Source organism: Grus americana, chromosome 2, assembly GCF_028858705.1.
Source record: "Grus americana isolate bGruAme1 chromosome 2, bGruAme1.mat, whole genome shotgun sequence".
Lineage (NCBI taxonomy): Eukaryota > Metazoa > Chordata > Aves > Gruiformes > Gruidae > Grus > Grus americana.
In genome coordinates this window covers 158282797-158302641 of record NC_072853.1, presented here as the reverse complement: position 1 = coordinate 158302641, position 19845 = coordinate 158282797, and the positions used below count along the sequence as shown (strand labels likewise).

The following is a 19845-nucleotide window of genomic DNA, read 5'->3' as shown; positions in this document are numbered from 1 at the left end:
TTTGTGAATGGGTTCTTGTTCTTCAAAAACCAGGTTGAAACCCCTAGGTATGCGATCAATAATTAGATTTGGCTGCCATTGATCAAAATTGATTTGAAATGTCAATAGGGAGACAATTTTTTTAATTAATTAGGTGCTTTTAATGGGAGGGAGGTCAGAAACAGTTAAAAAATTCTATTTTTGTCCATCTTTGCTAATCTGTAAGATTTGATACCTGGTGAATGGATTTTGCAATGATAACTAATCCCCTGAGATACCCACTCCTCTTGTGCTAAATTAAAGGATGAATGAGACTGATGCACTTTGTCATTCTGAAAGAACAGGTCTGTAGTCGATTAAAGCTGCCGGGGAGCTCTAGTTCTGTCCCCTTCACTTTCTGTGTCTGACTTGGGAACCTGCAGTCTGCTTCAGAGGGTGCTTAGCACCCACAGCTGCAGCTGGAGAAGGGTACTTTGAGGTGACAAGTGCTGTACAATGTGACATTTCATACTGAGTTCCCAAAATTCATAGAAATTTTTTAACTTAGTCTCACCGTACATTTGTAAAATGGCAATAAGTAAACCTACAGGGAGCTGGAAAGATACATGAATCATTGGGAAATTCTGGGACTGCAGCGAATAGTACCATAGTAACGCCATTGTGGAAGTTTACAGTTTTGTCCTCAGAGCTTGGTATGAATAGCATGCAGCAGATTAAATGTAGAGCTATATGATGAACAACGAGTGGAGAAAAAGCACTGAATGTTGTGTCATCAACAGCCAGGGGTTTGAATCATCCATAGAGCAGATACAGACTGAGCACTGAGCTGGGAACAGTTTGTGTGGACTAAGTAACTTGTCTTGATGTAATTAAAGATATCGTGTTATTTGACATGTCATCAAAGGTGAGGTTAAAGCAGTGCACATCTTCATTTTGATACCTCCTGACTTCTGAGTGCCTGACTTTTCAGCTCTAGCAGTGCTCTTAAACCACACTTTGAAGTGTTACAGGTGAGGGAGGATCTGGTTTCACAAAGCGCGAAGTGCGGATGCTCGCATTTTCCAGCCCCTTGCTGTGATGTGAGAGGAAGCGCGGGACAGCAGACAGTCAAGAAGCCACTTGTGCTCCTCTCCATTTTTTTCTCCAACATATCTCTCTCTCTTTGGCTGCTTATTCCTGAAGACCTAATACACTTTTGGGTTAAGCCCATCCTCTATCTATGTCCTATCCAGGAGACGTTATTGTCCTACGTACTGTAATAGGCAGAGGCCAAGCTGGTGGTGACCTAGAGGCTAGAAAATTTGCTGTAGCTGTTGTGTGACTATAAACTTGGAGTATCGTTGAGAAATATACTGGGAGGAAATCTAGAGTTGAACAACGCACGTGATGATAGCAACTCAGAATGGAGCAAGAACAACAGAGCTCAGATCATTTTCACTTCAGTTTTATAGCTTAATGCTTGCTGACATGGGTTATTTCGAATAGCAAAAAATAAAAAAAGAAATTAAGTACATAGTTTCTAGTGTAAAAAACCTGGAAAATCTTGCTCAAGGCATTCTGATACCTCAGAGTGGAAGACTGCTTGGACCATTGCCTGTGATGTGTTTCTTTTAAAGGAAGGTTACTGAGGGTATGCCGTGACCAGGAAAAAAAAAAGTAGGGAAAGTTCATGGTAATGACAGCTGGGGAAAGCAACATTGTTTGGACTACACCGAAATTACATTATGTGTCTTTGTAAATAGAAGATTATGTTAAGAATAGTCACAGGGTTTGGTGAAACTATTTAAAGTTGAATAATAGAAGAGACAGGATGCTCTTTTTCTGTTCTGAATCACTACTTTAAAAAGCCTTCCCTTTGCTCTCTGTTGTAGTGCAGAGTGTTCCAATAGAGCATCAAAGACCAAACAAAAACACTTACTTGACTTCTCAAGGGAATCTTCCTCCTAGGCTGAGCATTTTCCGTGAACTTTTTTGCTCTGTATAATAGAGCTTCTACTGTATATGACTAAGTGGGTTGAGTCACACAGAATTATTTTCTTATGCAATAGTGTTAATAAATTGGATGCGCTGCTTTTGGTGAAACCAAGGAGCAACTACCAACTTTGAAAAAGTAGACCACTATTGCAAAAATATTACTGCTTAAAAATTCATATCTCCTTATGCCATCCTAAGCTACAGCTAGCCTCCTCAGTGTGAGAAAATGGTGATAAGGTTGGCAGCCCCAGCCTGTAAAAAAAATTAAAAAAAGGGAACCGGGGGAAAGCAAAGATACTCTGCCGGGGTCCCTCCTACTCATTGAGTGAAGGGGTGGGGTGGCTGAGCAGTAGCAGCACACAGGAGTAGCCTGGCGAGGAACGGGGAGGGCAGTCCGACCGGGGGTTGTCCCGAGGAGTTCCTTCCCTCGCAGCCCCCTGCGTCCTTTACTAGCCACTCTCGGGAGCCCCACTGGGCTCAAAAGAAATCCACTGCCCGGAGCGGAAGTTCCACCTTGTGAAAGGCGAATTTCTCCAGATGGTTCATAAGGCAGATGAACAAGGTTCTTGCTTTGAGGTTTACAATGGATATTTAGTATGTTATCACTACATCTCCTATATTACCAATGAAAAAGGGAATATCACCGTGAGAAAGCGGCAAAGGTACAAAATTCTACTTGCAAGAATTACATTAAACACAGTTAGAAAGAATACTAAGACAAAAATAAACTTGTAACTGGCATTTTCATTCATTAGCAGCTGAATAAAATTAGAGCTAAAAAAGCTGTCCTAATCTGGAACTGCAATGGGAAAGTTGAGAGCTAAAGGGACAAAGATGGTCTTCACAATAGGTTTGTGCAAAAGGAATCCTCCTCTTCCTCCTCACCATAATTTCAACACCCCCCCCCCCCCGTTTTTATATATATATATATATATATATATATATTTCCACAAAGTCAATGTATTTCCAGAGCCAAAAGCATCACACCTGCTCAGATGTGCTAATTGCACAGGAGAGTTTTTCATCAGATAGCACAGAGAGCTTTCTAGTATTAGATCACATTGAAACAACTCTGCTCTTAAGCGTTCGACCAATGGATCATGATACACTCATAAATTAAAACCTGCAAGCTTGATTCCCTGATCTCTGTGTGCTGTTCAGGCAGCTTAAGGCTCTATGATCCTAACTGGGAAGATAAGAATTCCCCAGAGGCTGGCTGACCTGTGATGGATGGCTCAGGAGCCAAATATTGCTGTTGATTCCAGCGCAGATCGAATCAGGGGGCTGTAACCAGATCCCTTGATAAGTTCTCTCATTTTCTTCCATCAAACAGTTCTCAATTTCATTGCAGATGGACTAGTTTTATGTTTCTTTTTTTTTCAGTCTGGACATAACCTTGACTTTTTAAATTCTGACAACAGCAGATGTGAAAAAGTAAAAAAAAAACCAAAACTGATAAAAACTGAAAGTTAGTAACCCCATGTTTAAATTTTTCATTTAAAAATCAGATTCTTGCATCCTAGATGTATATAGGCCAGGCATTATGAGTCTCAGACATTTTTGCTACTGTCCTTGAGTTTGAATATTGTTGCAGGAATCCAGAGTGGATTGGAACACCTGAAGACAGGCTGCTGTGGTCATCAAACTGCACATTCCCCTAGCAGCTCTTGTACGCGGGCAAATTCACCTGCCCAGCTCTGTGACCGGCTAAGGCAGAAATGGCTTTCACTGTACAACAAGTATTTTACACAGAGTGAGCCGACAGCCACATGAAAACAGGCATCCTGCAGATCAAGAGCAGTGGTCCAAGAGAGGGAATCTGGGGACAGAGGGTGAGAGAAAGGTAACTATTTTTGTCATGAAGGATGGTCACTTTTAATAAAGGATCGCTTTTGAATAAACGACAAGCCTTAGAACTTCTTTTTGTGTGGAACTGAGAAAATACTGAGAGTAAAATAATTTTCTTTATACCGTGTATTAGAAGTGTCCAGTCTTAGAGAACAGTGTAAGAAAGGACACTGCTTTTGCCATTGTGATCAGTAAAACGAGCTCCCTCAATAAAAGGAGCTTTTCCTTCAATGGAGCAGTGGGAGAACTTCAGTTACACTGTCATTAAGTAGCCTACAGCAGGAACTAGATTCACTTTTTTTTTAAGTACTCTTTTAGATTGGTCTAATTGGATTCATAGGGTCTTACAGATGCTGTATTCTTCCTTTCGATGCTATTCCGAGACTATAAAGTTGCTAATACTTGCCTTTTTTTAATAAGCATGGCGAGATTTCACAAAGGTCAGCGCACAAAGCCTACGTTTCTTGTTAGTAAGCTGGTACTCAGGTACCATTTCAGGCAATCGGTAAGTGAGGATTGTTACATTAAGAAACAAAAGGAAAAAAAAGCCAAATCAATATTCTTTACTCACATGAAGGTTGAGCTAGCACAAACAGTTTATCTAAGTGTTAAATAATTACCCCAAAAGGCAGGAGGCGTGTGTCATTGCACACTGATTGCAAAGAACCCAAAAGGGGGTGGGCTGGCTCTATCCTCTATGTCCTTCGATGTAGGCGTATGGCTGTACAGCATTCACGTACCTTTCCAGAAAGAGCCGCTAAAATGTACCTACTTAAAATGTAAGGCTTTACAGCAAAGCATCTGTTACTGCAGCATAGAAAAAAATTATTAACCCAAGACAAGGATTATTACAGGAATAGTAAGATGGGTAAGGAACTAATTGAACGGAAGAGGGAAATAGATCAGGCTGAAAAGGAATTACTAATGATGTTTTGGAACGGCACCTTATTTAATATTTTCATTAATGATAGTACAAAAACTATGCACAAACTAATGAAATTTGAACGTATATTTGAAACTGGGACAAAGTTGACAGCAATATTGAACAAAGGACCAGAACTTTAAATAATAAGAATTCAGCAATGTGAAGTCTGAAGTAATAAAAGCACCATGAAAGAAATAAGTGTAAAGTCTCTGAGAACCAAGTTATTTTGCTGAAAACAAGGTAGTCCTCAGGTTTAAAAAAAAAGACACAGGAGAAAAAGGTTGGTAACATCCTCTATTTCCTAGAGCAATAAGCAGTAAGAAAATAATAGTAACGGAACTCCTACTGCGATACTGTTTTCAAAAAATGCTAACAGAGAGAACAGAGAGTGAATTTCCAGTGCTGATGTTTCCTCAGGACTAACGCATATCATTTCTGCAGCTTCTCTAGAACCGTGATGTGGAGCTGGACAGACAAAAAATGGCCCACTGCTATTAGAGACGACCAAGGACACATCTGTGCCGAACAACCTACCCCAGTGAAAAAATCCCAGTGATTGCTGAATAAATTAAAGGTAAAATCAGATGGCTTTTTGAAGCCTAGGGCTGTGCCTAGGGTCGTGCTCAGACAAGCAGCAATACAACGACGCAGAGCCTAGGACTAAGTCTTATCTGAAGTAGATTAGGCAAGATTTGTGCCTAGTTGAATGGCTTAATGGAACTGGAGAACTACTGGCTGTCGGTGGAAAGTTTTGCAGCTGTTCCTGAAAGCTGCCCTTGACCAGCTAATTGTCAAGACGTTAAGTCCTAAGCCATGCTCTTCTCTCTGGAATGGGCAGCTGCCACTCCAGGTACTCCTGTAGTACAGACACGGCACAGACACGGCAGGACGCTGCACCATGGTCTTGCTTCACAAGGCACTGGACCAGATCAGGAAGTAATACAACAAGGTAGCTGGCGTGTCTCGCGATTTCGCATTGCAGTCACTATTGTACGTGTTCTTTGCTGAGCATTTATCAAGTGAGGTGAAAGATTTTATCAAAATTTGTCTCTCTGATTTCCTTCTGTAAGTCAGAAGACCTCAAAGGACTTGACAGCAGCAGCACACGTGAGTTTAAATGCAAAGTGAGTTGCCGCTATCATAGGAGTAAACAGCAGGTGCAAGGCATATTTTTTCTTTTCCTTCGCAATCCTGAAAGTTTCTGTGCTTGGATCCATACTTGAAGACATTTATTTGCTGAGGAAGAAGCATAAGAGCATCTCCTGGTTTCTCCTTAGCTCATAATTTGAAGTTGTGATAGAAGGAAGACTGCTGGACTTTGTTTCCCGCCAGACAACAGAGCAAATTAACATTGTCATCAAAAAATGGACCAAGTCCCTACACATAAAATTAAACCATAGAAGATTACTGCAAATAGTTTTAAGCTATTGCTTTCTTCAGTAATATTTATACTGAATATATATGCACGAAGGGAAGAGCTATAGGCATGCCGCTTACAGGTACAGCTGTGACCAGAAAATTTATTCTTCAGGCAGTTTTACATGAACAGTGACTGCCCATGCAAATTGCTCCAAGGACTATCTTAGAATGGCATTATCTTCTTCATATGTCAAGTAAGTTTGTTAATCAAGGTCAAGTTCAACTTCCTGAAAAAGTTGAACAGATCTCAACAGATCTGTCTCAAAATGATGGGAAGTTTTCAGACATACAGTTAGGACAGTGCAGCTGGCTGACTATCCAATTTATTCCACGACAAAACCCCAAGACCAACCCCTCTTCCCCAAGAGCACTCAACAGCACTTTCAATGAATAAGATGAAACAAATCTGTTTTACAGGTTTCCAAAAGGTAACTCAGCTTAAGGAACATATTGTTTGTTTGTATCTTCAAAACAAGGAAAATGTAAGGATTGAGCATTTTGGCAAGACTTAATTTGCAATGAGAACAGCAAGTAAAACCTAGAACTCGTGTGGTATTTTTGTGAGATTTGCCACAAAGACCCGAGGAGAAAGCCCTGACAGACCTTGGCTGAAGGAATCCTAAGAACATCATTGCTCGTGTTGCAGAAAGCCAATGTTTCTCTATATGGCAGAGCAGTTATAATAGAGCTGGACTGGAACTTGAGCTAAAATCTATACACCAGCTGTACAACTAACAAAATGATTTCAATGCTCTTGAGAACCACTTAAGTACCCACCACCAAAGGGTTATCTTTAAATTTTCTTACCCTTCCTAGCAGTCTCATCTCTGAGTTCCTCCAGAAGAAATCTGCCTATTTCTAATGTTGATATTACCTTTATTTCTTTCAGGCTCAGGCACAATGGATCTGTAACAGGTATTCCATGAAAAGTGAAAACGGAAAAAGCAGTATTATACACTGAGGAGAAACAAGGCAGTAAATCTGGATTCTCTTCTAATCTAATAATATGAGCAAATACTGAAAGACTGAGAAGCAGAAAAAAAGAAAGTGTGATTTACATATTCATTAAGTAATTTGTATAATCAGAAGATTTAAAAGGTCATTACTGGAACACCTGCCTGTTAGCAGGTGTAGAAGACCGAAGGCCAAAGAACACAGTTTTTATAGAGATGTTGATAGATAAACAGTTGGCAGATCTGCAGATGCCTGCTGTGGCAGCATTAGTCTTTTTGGCTCAGGCTACTGTTGTGGATAAGGTAAATCTTCCGGAATTCATGATTCCATACACATACTGCAAAGCCTGACAGTTCTTTATTAAGAATTTGATTGCTTTTAAATATCAACATTCCAGCTAAATAAGCTTTTATCCAGTAGGGAAGTTTTATGCGAAGAAAATTTGATGTGAAGTGGGATAAAGGTAGTTCATTGCACTTGACGGAGCAGCTACTAGGGAAAAAAAAATCTGACAATCTCTTATGACAGAAAGAAAACCAGCACAGTAGATGCCTGTTTAGATAGGCGGGGGAACAGCACTGTGCACAAATCCTAATCAAGAGTGAGGAGTCTCTCTTAATTTGGCTAAATTTATTAATTTCCATTTCAGGGCCACTCAGTAACATTGCAGACCTCAATAAACCATTTGCATAGACACACAGTGAAAATCACCTCACTTACTTGTAGGTAACCGAGCGTTAGGTATCAAGGTCTAAACTGGTCACCATATGCTACTTTTGTCTGCAGCTAAAACATTTTCTGGGGATTCCTGTTAGATCTCCTTCTAAAATAGACAAAAAGATAGTGTTAGAGCTGCGCTGGGTTTGGCTGCGATGGAGTTAATTTTCTTCATAGTAGCTAGCATGGGGCTGTGGTTCGGATTTGTACTGCAACCAGCGTTGATGCTTTCGTTCCTGCTGAGCAGTGCTCACACAGAGCCAAGGCCTTCTCTGCTTCTCACCCCACCCCACCAGCCAGTAGCTGGGGGTGCACAAGGAGTTGGGAGGGGACACAGCTGGGACAGCTGACCCCAATGACCAAAGGGGTATCCCATACCATATGACGTCATGGTCAGCAATAAAGCTCGGGGTGAGGTGGGGGGGAGGGGGGCACTGCTTGGGGACTGGCATCAGTTGGTTGTTTTCATTTGCATCACTTGTCTGTCTCGAGTTTTATTTTCCTCTCTGTTATTTTTTTCCACTTTTTCTCACAATTTTTAGGTTATTATTATTCCTTTTTAATTATTGAACTGTTTTTATCTCAACCCACAAATTTCTTTCTCACTTTTACCCTTACAATTCTTCCCCTATCCCGCTGGGGGGGAGTGAGCGAGCGTCTGTGCAGTACTGTTGCTGGCTGGGGTTAAACCCTACCATGAACTTAGACATCTAATTTACAGATATCTCAGTTAAGGCAAGATAACATTCTGCAATCAGAATTCTATTACTAGTCTTAGGACGGCATCTGGCTGCATTAAAGAAATTAAATAAGTGGCTTACATGTCTGCATTATCTGCATCATTGGTATTAATTTATAAAAATAGCTAAATATAAAACAATTTAACTTGTATACATCAAGTATATGTTTAATAGCTCAGGCATTTCTCCTCCAGTACACTCGTCACTGAATCACATGAATATTCCAGTTGGGAGGAAGCTCAGGAGATTATCTGGTCCAATACCTGGCTCAAGCAGGGCTAACTTCAAAAATTACAACACAACGGTCAGGACCTTGTCAGTCAAGTTGTGCACACCTCCAAGGACAGATGTTCTACAGCTTTTCTGAGCAACCTGTTCCTGTTTGTTTCCAGTTTCAATTCACTCTCATAATGAAAATGTTTCTCTTATGTCCAGGAATTTATCTTGCTGCAAGTTGTTTCAGTTGCCTCGTATTGTCTTCACGTGTACTTCTGAGGAAAGTCTTTTCTTAATCCTCATCCAGGTAGGTGAAGACAGCAATTAGATCGCCCTTCTGCACTTGCCTATGCTGGTATGCGGGATTACTCCATTGCAGGTAGAACAACAAGTGTCTTTGTTGAACGTCATGAGATCTGTTGATCCTTAAGTCCAGCTTGTCAGGATCCCATTGAATGGGACAACCCTACCCCTCGGCATATCAACCATAGCTCCCAAGTTCGTGTCATCTACCAGTGCACTGAGGTTGCGTTTCATCCCATTGCCCAAGCGTTTAATGAAAATGTTAAATAGTACTGGCAACAGTACCTGCCCTGAGGAATGCTACGAGTAACCAGCTTTCAACCTGAGTTTGTAGCATCATTATTCATCAAGTCTGATAGTCCAGCCAGTTTCCCACCCACCTCCTAAGTCCTCCAGTCCTCTTCTCTGCAATTGGGCTATAAGGCCAGTATATAAGCTTGTGTAAAAACCTTTGCTAAGGACAGGAAAGATGACATTCTCTGCCTTCTCTTCTTTCACAAAAGGGAGGGAAATCAGGGCGGTTAGGCGGAGTTTGCCCCTGGTGAATTCATGATGGCTGTTCTCAATCACCATCTTGTCCTTCACGTGTGTCAAAATGAAATTCATTTCCATGACCTCTAGGAATATGCTCTACAGTCTTCCCAGGGACTGAGGTTACGTGGTACCCCAATCTCAAAGCATATAAGATACAATTATTATTTGTTTTATAAAAACAAAGATACTGATTTTACATCCTCCCCCCCAAGACATTTTTATACAGAATAACCTCTTTACAGTTGTTTGAATAATCTTTACTATTACATGATTTCTATACACACTTTTATACATTTTGCCTGCCTTAAATGTACAGAGTAACAGAAAAGAAACTTTAACTATTAATAAGTTTACAAGTTAATCTTTAAAAAAAAAAATACATCTTCCTTCTTTCAATTTTCATGACAAAAGCTTCCACATGGTCAAGGATTCAAAAATTCATCCAAAATTCTCAGAGATGACTCATACAGGATTCTGAAATGGCAGAAAACAATGGACAACAGGATTAGATATGCCAAATGCTGAATCCATCCTCGACTATTTGATTCTCAGGGTATAGCTACCACAGGATTTCTTTGACAAGTATTCCGTATTAGTTTAAATATTAAATGTGCCTTTACAAATTACTTTTGAAATAGCTGGGGTTTTTTCTTTCAACTTTTCCATTTTTCTGCTGATCATCTCTAGTTATAATGTAATCTACAGCAAGCCAGTTTAAATTACTATGTCAATTCAATCCTATTTTCTAATATTTCATCATCTACTTAAAGAACCCACTTGTTTTCTTCACTGCATTTTTACTCTTTTTTCAAAAATAAATAGTCAAATCCTTTACCGCTAATTCATGCTAAGGCCATTTTTCATTCTTTTACTTTCTTTCTTTCCCCCTCATTCTTCAGTCTTCATAATTTTTCTCCTCACCTCTGGCAATTTTTTTCCAAACTTCAGCTTTCTATCTTATCCTAGCTGGTTCCTTCAGCTACATATACGCCCATCTTAGTCCCTTTCTGACTCTCTTTTGTCTCACAGTGCTCCCTAAACAATCTCAAAGGCCACCTCTGGAATTGCCATTTGGCAAGCCCTTTTCATTTTCTTGCATTCCCTGACATAGTCACTCACCTAGCCTTTGTAGTTGCATTCTCACACAACTTCTAATACTCCTCTAAAGTACCCTCAAAAGACAAAAATGGGCACTTTGGTCTTCTGTCAAAACATTATTTCCCTGTTAACCACTACCAACTTCATCCTTCATGCTCCTTTTGTAAAAGATTCTGTCACTTGTATTTCTCCAGCATTTTTTCCTCCATATTTTCATTATTATAGCCCTAGACTGATCCCCAAAATAAGCAAGGTTAGTCAGTCATTAATCATGATGTGTTAGGGCAATCATCACAAGACACCACGACCTGAAATACAAGAGACAACTCTGCATTTCCATAGCAGTGTATCGGATGTTAGGGCTCCCTGACTTCACACCACCATGGGTGCGTCACATGCTCCTCTTTATAATGCTATATCCTTCAAGCCATGATGGAACTCAACTGTCAAAATAAGCGCGTAATATAATGTATTGTAACGTTAGTATAATTAAAGCACTATGGGTTTAGACACAATGCTACTTTGTATAAATTGTATTTTGTTACAATTAAATGCTAATAAAACAACAGATCTGTAATGTGGGACCATGTACCTGCCGCACATTGGACAGCAAGCCATCATTCAGAATAACTGTACACGTCTCCAGACAGACAAATTTCAGTCAGTTTTACCAGGTACCTTTGTAGTGAACTTTTAGATCGGTGGCAGACAAATCATACAGAAAGTTATATTACAAAACAATTCAAGATTCATTATTTACAGATGCAATGAGAGTGCAATAAGGAGTTTGGGAAGCTAGCTAAATGATAATACTAAAGAAATATCTTTCAGCACAGCCATTAGCTAAATTTAAATTCTAATACCCATATATCAAACTGCTAATTAAAGTAAGTACAAAATATTAAGTAAAAGGTATTCTTCTATAGCACATTTGGTTTTATAGAGCATGGAACATTTTTCTCTAGCCTCCAAATCACTGCATTGACAGCTTTATTCACATTTTTTTGCTAGGCATAAATATTTGCATTTTATAAACTAAACGAATGTGTGTGCCATTACTCTTGAGGAAATTCTCTCAATATACAATATGTTGTCCAGAATTTTTAAGTGCACTGAACAGCATTTTTAAAATAATGGACCCACAGGGCCATCTGAAACTGCTAACTCAGCTGAAGAGGGAAGACTAAATTACAACAAAGTTTTGCTTCTGAATTAGTGCAACATTTCCTTGTTTAAGGGCAGCACTTTAATTACTATACCAGACAGCATTTTTACTTTTTTCTTTCTTTGCTAATATGTAATAGATTACTTCTAAGTCTAAATTTAAGATGCTGGCACAGAATGCCAAGTCTCTTGGGAAATTAAAAAATGTCACTATTTCCTGGTATACCTGGGCATTAAATAAAATAATCCCTCAAGGAGTTATTATAAGATAATGCATTCAGAAGCAAAAAGTAATAATACTATTAAGTATGAGTTTAAAAACCCCACTAATATATTTTAGCACGCATCAGTGCAGCACTGCGTGTTATAAGACTGTGCTCAAATAACGATCAGAGATCTAGCTTGCAGCATTCCGTAACTAAAATTTTGGTGTTTGGTAAGTAGACTAAGATGATAAAATAGTTTACAAACAACAGGGCACATTGCAGACTGTATATAACCACTTTTTAGTTATACATTAGCACATTAGTACCACAGCACTACAAATGGCATGTCAGAAGACACTTGGAGGCCCAGCCTGGTCCAACATTTTGTCTGAGAAAGTGCAAGCCTGCTTTAAATTAGTCAGGCACAACCTAATAATTGAAGAAGTTCCTCCTAACCTTTGTTCAGCACAAATTCTTTTACCCTTCTGGAGAGAAAAAATTCCTAACATTTTTGTACAAATAAGAATTCTCCCAAATTCTGCAAAGCTGTGTGATAACTTCTGAATTTTGTTATCATATTGCAATTCTAATTCTCATTAAAAATACTTCCCATCATCATGTTCATATTCCTAATCTTTCAATTTTATCTGCAACTATGTCTTGGTTTTGTATTATACAAAGGGAGCCATTCATATATCACAAAATTAAAACACTGTGCAGCATCTTATGCTCTTCATCTGCCCCAACTTCTAGGTTGATTTGTCCCTGTTCACTGGGCAGAGATGATCATATAGATTCATAAAGCAATTATCTGTGTTCTAACTGAAATTTATAGTCAGTAGTGCACTCAAGTGCCAGCAATTACTCATTTTAATGTGCCTATTTATTTAATCACATTAAGATTTGCTTTAATTTCTCAGCCTTTTCTACTGTCTTGATTAAAATAAGTGCACACTGAATCATGATACTCTGCTGCTCACCTTTTCCAGATCATTATTATTATTTTACAAAATATTCTAGTAGGACACTTGGCAACCCAATGTTAAATGATTTCATTGGGGAAAAAAAATGTCTGTTGTTTATTTTTGTTTGATTTAGTTTCTAAGCTAGGTCCCAACCAAAAGAAATTTGTTTGTGGCCAAGCAACTAATTAAAACAATCTACCCAGGAAGCAGAGTGTAATGATGTAGTGATTTATTTTTTTTTTTAATAAGATTGGTTCTTTATCAATTTTATGTTACATGAGCACAATGTCCTCTGTGGAAACCATTCAAAGTCTTGACAGCAAAATTTCTGGTTTCTATTTACTTATGTCAGACAAGAAATGGAAGTGAAGGGTGCACTGGTTTTTTTTCCTTTTTTTTTTCTTTTTAAATAAATCTCATTTTTGATGGTACGCAACTGCAGTGGCTCATATATATCATAAAACTTTCTAGTCTAGTTCTTAAGATTATATATCCCTTTAAAGAGAGTTACATAATACCTTTTTGGCTCTGGTATAATAGCAGATTTAAATGAATGAATGCATATTTGTTAGCAACAACACAGCTGCTCGCTTATCCTGAATATCAGGTGTTCTGTGTTGGGTTTTTTCCCTAGAAAAATCCAATTTACCTTTTGCACTTCTGAACCAATTCCCAATGGATATTTACTGTATAGCCCTCAAAGTTCTACTATTGCCAGAACACTTAGTCTAGCTGTTGAACTTCTTGATCCAACTCAAGTGCAAACTCTAAGGATGTGAAGTATGACAACAGGAAAGGGATGCAGCCCATGTGGCCTCCTTGACTTACTTCTCGTACAGTAGCATCTCATAACTTTAGTATTGGCTTTAAATGAGTGGCACCAATTCAGTCACTGCACAGCCGACAAAGGTCTGTGTCTAGTCATTACAATGCCAGAGAACAACATGCCTCTGGCTAGCGATCCCTGAGAGGAACACGCTGTGGAAGTGTGCTTAGGTCTGAGGGGCCACGCAAGAAACTGTTGAGTAAAATGAAGTGGCGTTTAGCTTGGTTTGGTGTTTAATTTAAACTCTGTCTGCTCTACATCCATTGTTTAACTGAACAGTAAGGATCATCAATTTGAAGAATTAAAGATTGCAAGGGTGTCTGCATGTTCAGGCCACTGTGGTGCATTACTAACTTTCCCAGTATTTTTAGATGAATGTCCATAACTATAGTCTGTTTTCTTCATATTCTATGTTTGTGCTTTTTAATGTCTACTTTGCACATTTTCTAATTCCATGGGCAGTTCAATAACTAGGCACAAATCAAATGTTAACACATTTTTAGACTTCAGCAAGTTTGAAACCCTTAAGGCTAAAGCATTCATTATATCTTAAAGATTGCAAATACAATGTAGCCCATCGCTTTCTAGAAACTTATCCCAAAAGACCTGAAAGTCAACCAGATATGACACCAAAGAGCAAAATAAAATCACCTGTGGAAAGGTCTTAAAGTCATTGTTATATTCAGTTAAATTTTTTACCATCTGCATAGGTACGGATTCATATGCCTAATTCCAAAACATGGGAGAAAAATCTTCTAGTGGTAAGAAATAGCAGACTACTTGCTTTGTTCTGCACCTGCTGCTAACAGAACTGAACCCTGCAATACACAGGATCGAGTCATAACACATTCAAATTCAACGTGAAAACCAAACTAAATATGTAAAGATTGCAATCACAGCAAATGTACGTGCAGGAAATTTAATACCGTGCTGGGCTCAGTACCTCACAATTTTTTTACCTGCTATTTTAAACCTTGCAATCATTCAGAATGCTCTAACTGTATTATGTAAGTACAAAACACGGCAAATTATTGCAGAGGGGGTACAGGAGAGGTTAGTGCTCATTTCCCACAGCCCATTTACCTTTCAGTGCTGCTAGATTCTTCTGTGGCAGCATCCCTGCATGTTATCAGTTTCCTTTGAATAGCAGAAGCAATATCCTTTAGAAGTGAAGTTTTGTGCTTTCCTATTTGAAATATGATTATGTTGAAAAGTTGGACAAAAATAATGATTTATCACCACCACCTGCATATTTTTGTAAAATATTTTTAACATAAAAGATTGTTTAATGAAAGATTAGATATTAAATTAGATTTTCACTGTCCTGGATTAATTACTGTTTAATTATTAATTACATTAATAATTAATGTATTTCAGCAAATCAGAATAGAGATGAACCCTATCAGTTAGCAGACAGTTGTATTTTTAAACTCACTACACAAAGATTGAAAGTCCAAAGCTTAACAACATAATTTACAAGTGATATAACCTTAAATCCTGTAGAAAAATAACAACTTAACAGGATGAGAAAAAGTGCCTGTTGAATTGTATAAGAACTCATCTTTCAAAATGTAGCATATAAAAAAAAAAAAGAAAAAAAATTGGACCAAAGTGGTTTTACTGACCTTTAATTATAATCACAATGCAGACAGTGGCTGTTAGACTAAAAATCCCTTTAATTTCTTCAGAGAGAATGCTTTCCATTAATTCACTTAAAAATGAGCTAAGGAAAAAATAAAGCAAAAATATGTTATAAATCGTGTTTCTTTCAAGACAGAACTGAACAGAACAAGTTTGTGATTATGCTACCCTGCCACCACAGCTTCAAAGACACCACACAGGACAAAGCAGTGGTTATTGGGTAACTGAAGACTACATGCTGCTTCTGGAACTGAGAATATCTGAGTTAGAATGGTAAATTGCTTGGGAAGAAAATAAAAAGTTTCTGCACAGAATAAGTAGCTGTTAAGAGAAATTAAGAGCTCATGGACTACTTTAGGGAAGCCATCCCATGAAAAAACTACTGGTTCTACTGGAATTTAACTTATGAAATTTGTATTGAAATTCCTAATTTCAATTTCTAGTTTAAAAAAAATACTTTATATGACTCCAATGAATTGTTGGTAACTACTCATGCCTTTAAAACTATTACTACTTATAGCCTGATTACAAACTGGAGTTTAATTAACACTCTGGTCTAAAATGCGTATCTCATAAAAGTTAAAATAGATGGGTTTCTAATCACAAAACAGCAGAGAACGTTTATAACTAAATAGAGCCCCAAAACACTTCCAAAACACATTTTAGATATTGAAAGTATGGATGGACTAACAGAACCAAAACAACTGTTTGTTGTAAAGTCTGAGATAAATACTAACTCTATATGTATCTTAAGAGACTCACTTGTAGCAAGAGATAATAGTATTATCAACAAACTTTAGAGGTGTTTTGGGACATATATCAAGTTAAGAAAAATGAAACAAGGGAGTCAAGGAAGAGGTCTAGAAACCAATCTAAACTGCAATATGGAATAAGGCAATCCTACAGAATGAAACCACTAATTGGTCATTATAGTGTTTATGGTAAAAATAACAAAATTAACTCAGAAGCAATTCTCAAAACCTAAGAAAAATAAAAGAACAAGAGGGATAAAGCAGGAGATGGACAGGATCTGTAATCCTCCTACTCCTCAGAGCACAAAACTAAATGCTCTCTGAAGAATTAAAGGGGAAGCTGAGAGCAGTAGAAGGTACATTAACTTTCCCCAAAATATATCAAAATACCTTAGGTAATATTATTATCTGTTACCAAAATTGAACACCATAAATACCCAGTTCCAACTTTAATTGTTCTTCAGGCTTTTATTGTGCTAAGATATCAAAATGAAATATGCAGTTAAGAAAAGAACCAACTTCCACTAGTGATTCAGTAAATAAGCTTTGTAGAAGCTCAAATATTGCTTCAGAGAGCTGAGAAAGATGAAACCTCTTCAGGTTCTGAAAAAAATAGTAAGAGATAAGTAATTGGTTCCTATATAGATAGTTCCCTACTAAAGGAAAGGATACTCACACAATTGGTCAGATATTGCCAAGTCACTCAGTATTATCGCTGATATGGGGACTGAAATTCAGTGCGAGAGATTGACTAATTAGTAACTGAAAACATAATCAACACTGCAGAACCTGGTGCAAGATGATTGTGTGTTCACAGTATAGAAGCTCACATCAGATTCTGTAATGTCAAAGGCTTTTGCATTGGATGGAATTTCTGAGATAATGATTTACTACTGGACTCTGATAATAGCCTATCGATACAGATTACTAAAAGAAAACAGCTTTAAAAGTAGTCCTTTTTTAAAAAGTTCAACTAGAACTAGAGAAGGATTGAGAAGAAAAAAAAACCCTCATGACAGCAGAGACATGGATATTCAATGCCTGTCAGATGAAAAAGTTAAGAATAGGAGTTACTTGTGATAAGTCATGGAGAATGATAGGACTTCTAAGGAATACACATTAGCCCCTTGATCATTTAACATAAATCTGGTGTGGATAGTCATGTAAATAAAAACTGAATCTGAACAAACTGAGCAAAATGAAATTCACTTGTGACAATTTTAGAAGATAGTCAGAGTACCCACTAAATATAGCAAATTAAAAAAAACCCAACAGTTTAAGTCTTAAAAAGAATAATGATGTAACCCTACTTTTGGGGGCTTTTAGGGCTCAGATACTTTAAAACTATTTTGAATTTTGTGATTTTAATACAGCTATAGTACTTTTGTCACCTGATTGCAGATGTTCAATTAAAGGATTGATGCTATTTCTGGTAAATATTTTATCTCATATAAATTCCTCTATATTGAGGGGACTAACGTTTATAAGTACCTTATGAAGGAAGCAAGTCAAGATGTATGATTAAAGAACTCATTTAGATGAACAGTCTAGTAAATAAGAAGCACTCTTAGAAGCAGTTAAAAAAATGGAACTAAGCCTTGCAATCAATACCTACAAGCAATATGTCAAGCAAAAGGGATTAGGAAGTAGTGCAGGTAAATTTAGTAAGCAACTAGTTCCTCAAAATTTATTTGAATTTAGAAAACTTTGACAGCACATAAACTCTTCTACATTAGGAACAACCTTGGACAAATTAACATAGAAACATTTACCTGACAACATTAACTGACTTCATGATTATGGCCATTAAACTGCTTGAAAGAGGAGGAAGGTCTGAAATAGTCTTTGGTATAGTTAAGTCTTTTTCACTGGAAGCCTAAAAAAGAAAAAAGTCAACAACTGTTGTAGATCAAGAAACATAAGTATGCAGAAAACATCAAAGCAAATTTGTATTTCCATAATTATACTAACCAAGACCTATCCTAAAATAATTAGAAGAAACATTCACGTGTGTTCTTTGAATAGCCTTAATCCAATTGTGTTTTGTACAAATAAACAAATTTAAATTAGGCTAAAACTAAAACAAATAAACAGTATTTGTACCAAGGCAAATATTCACCAAATGTTCTGAATAGAAGTTTCATTGAACTACATTGTTGCTCACTATTTATAAAGGCACAGCCTACTAAACACAAATGAGTACCCTCTGTGTCTCCAAGTTTAAGTGTGCATACATCATTTCTAAAAATAACTTAGGTGACAGTGATTTCCTGATTCCCTGTGTCAGCTCTTTTTGGTATCAAGTTGTGAATAGCATGGCAAGTATTTAGTTAGAACTGAAATTTGATTTATAGTACAATAACGTGGGGACAGGGAAAACCCCAGCTGAGGTGACTTACTGCAATGAACATTCATAATCTATGACTGAATCTGCAGTAGCATTCAAGACCACAAAATTTTATTCTGCAGCATCTGTAAAGAGCATGCTCTCATCCCACAGCCCCTCAGCCGATACGTTAATATTTGCAGAGATTGTATTGTTTCAGTTCCTTCTGTAACGCTGAATCTTAGGAGCAGCTCTGTTGTACTTGGTACCTTCTGGCAACCGTTTCGTGCTCTATTTCTGACATATCCAGCAACCACAGTAAGAATACAGCCTCTGCTCAAGAACCTCTGCTCTTTCTTGTTAGTTCTGAAAGCTTCCAGTGTTACTAGTCGTATTTGCTCCTAATACTACATGCATTAGGAACACACATTGAGAATGTTACCCTTCTCCTTCAAGGACAGTAATAATTCCTTGGACTTTTAGCCCATACAATAACCTCTGTCTATATGTTCTTTTCAGTTTTAGAGCTTCCTTCTTTACTTTCCAAAGAAACTCAGATCAGATATTTGGAAATCCTCTAGACAAAAATCAGAGGAACCAAAAAAGAAAAAAGATGTGGTATGAGAAATGGATCTGTATTGAAGCAGAGAATGTGGAAGTGATCAGTGCCAAGCAAGACATCAGCCTGCTTTGGAACAGGATTACAGAACCTTCTGAGATGGTTCCAAGAATAGGAAACTGGAATCTTTCAGAGATCAGTGGTTCACTTCTCAAGTTCTCTATTGCTGGGAGAGACGAAGTAAGGTGAGTTAGAACGATCTTCCTTCCTCCTCCTTTTCCTGGGCTTTTATTGCTGAGCACAACATTATATGATATGGAATCGGTCTTTGGTCAGTTTGGGTCAACAGCTTTGGCTGTGTTCAGCAACAGCCAAAACTAACTGGTGTGCCCTCAGCTGTGTTTTAGACACAAATTTAAACCATAGCACCATGGGACCACTGTGAAGAAAGTTAACTCCTTCCCAGCCAGATGCAGCACAAATACACATAGAGAGAACATCTCAAAAACCATGTCGTTAATCTCCAACACTGCCTAATTTCTAAACTCTTCTGTCAGAGGCAGATAGTGAACCTGGTATCAGGACAACTCTGTTCTTACACAGCTGTGTTCATAAATCTGAGAGATGCACTGTAATATGAAATTATTGCAAATAAAATTTCCTGTTTGTTCCATGCTGACACACACAAAATCTTGCTCA

General features: G+C 37.8%; 1 protein-coding gene across 1 annotated transcript in view; it reads right to left on the bottom strand.

Annotated features, from left to right (window-relative positions):
* Nucleotides 1-8718: 8718 nt before the first annotated feature.
* NCAPG2 (non-SMC condensin II complex subunit G2) overlaps nt 8719-19845 on the bottom strand; it is a 53483-nt gene continuing 42356 nt past the window's right edge. The window contains exons 25-28 of the mRNA XM_054817055.1: nt 18034-18137; nt 15494-15591; nt 14952-15054; nt 8719-10083 (exon numbers count right to left, since the gene is read on the bottom strand). Of these exons, the coding sequence (XP_054673030.1) occupies nt 10032-10083; nt 14952-15054; nt 15494-15591; nt 18034-18137 (357 nt within the window). The 3' untranslated portion in view covers nt 8719-10031. The remainder of the gene's footprint in view (nt 10084-14951; nt 15055-15493; nt 15592-18033; nt 18138-19845) is intronic.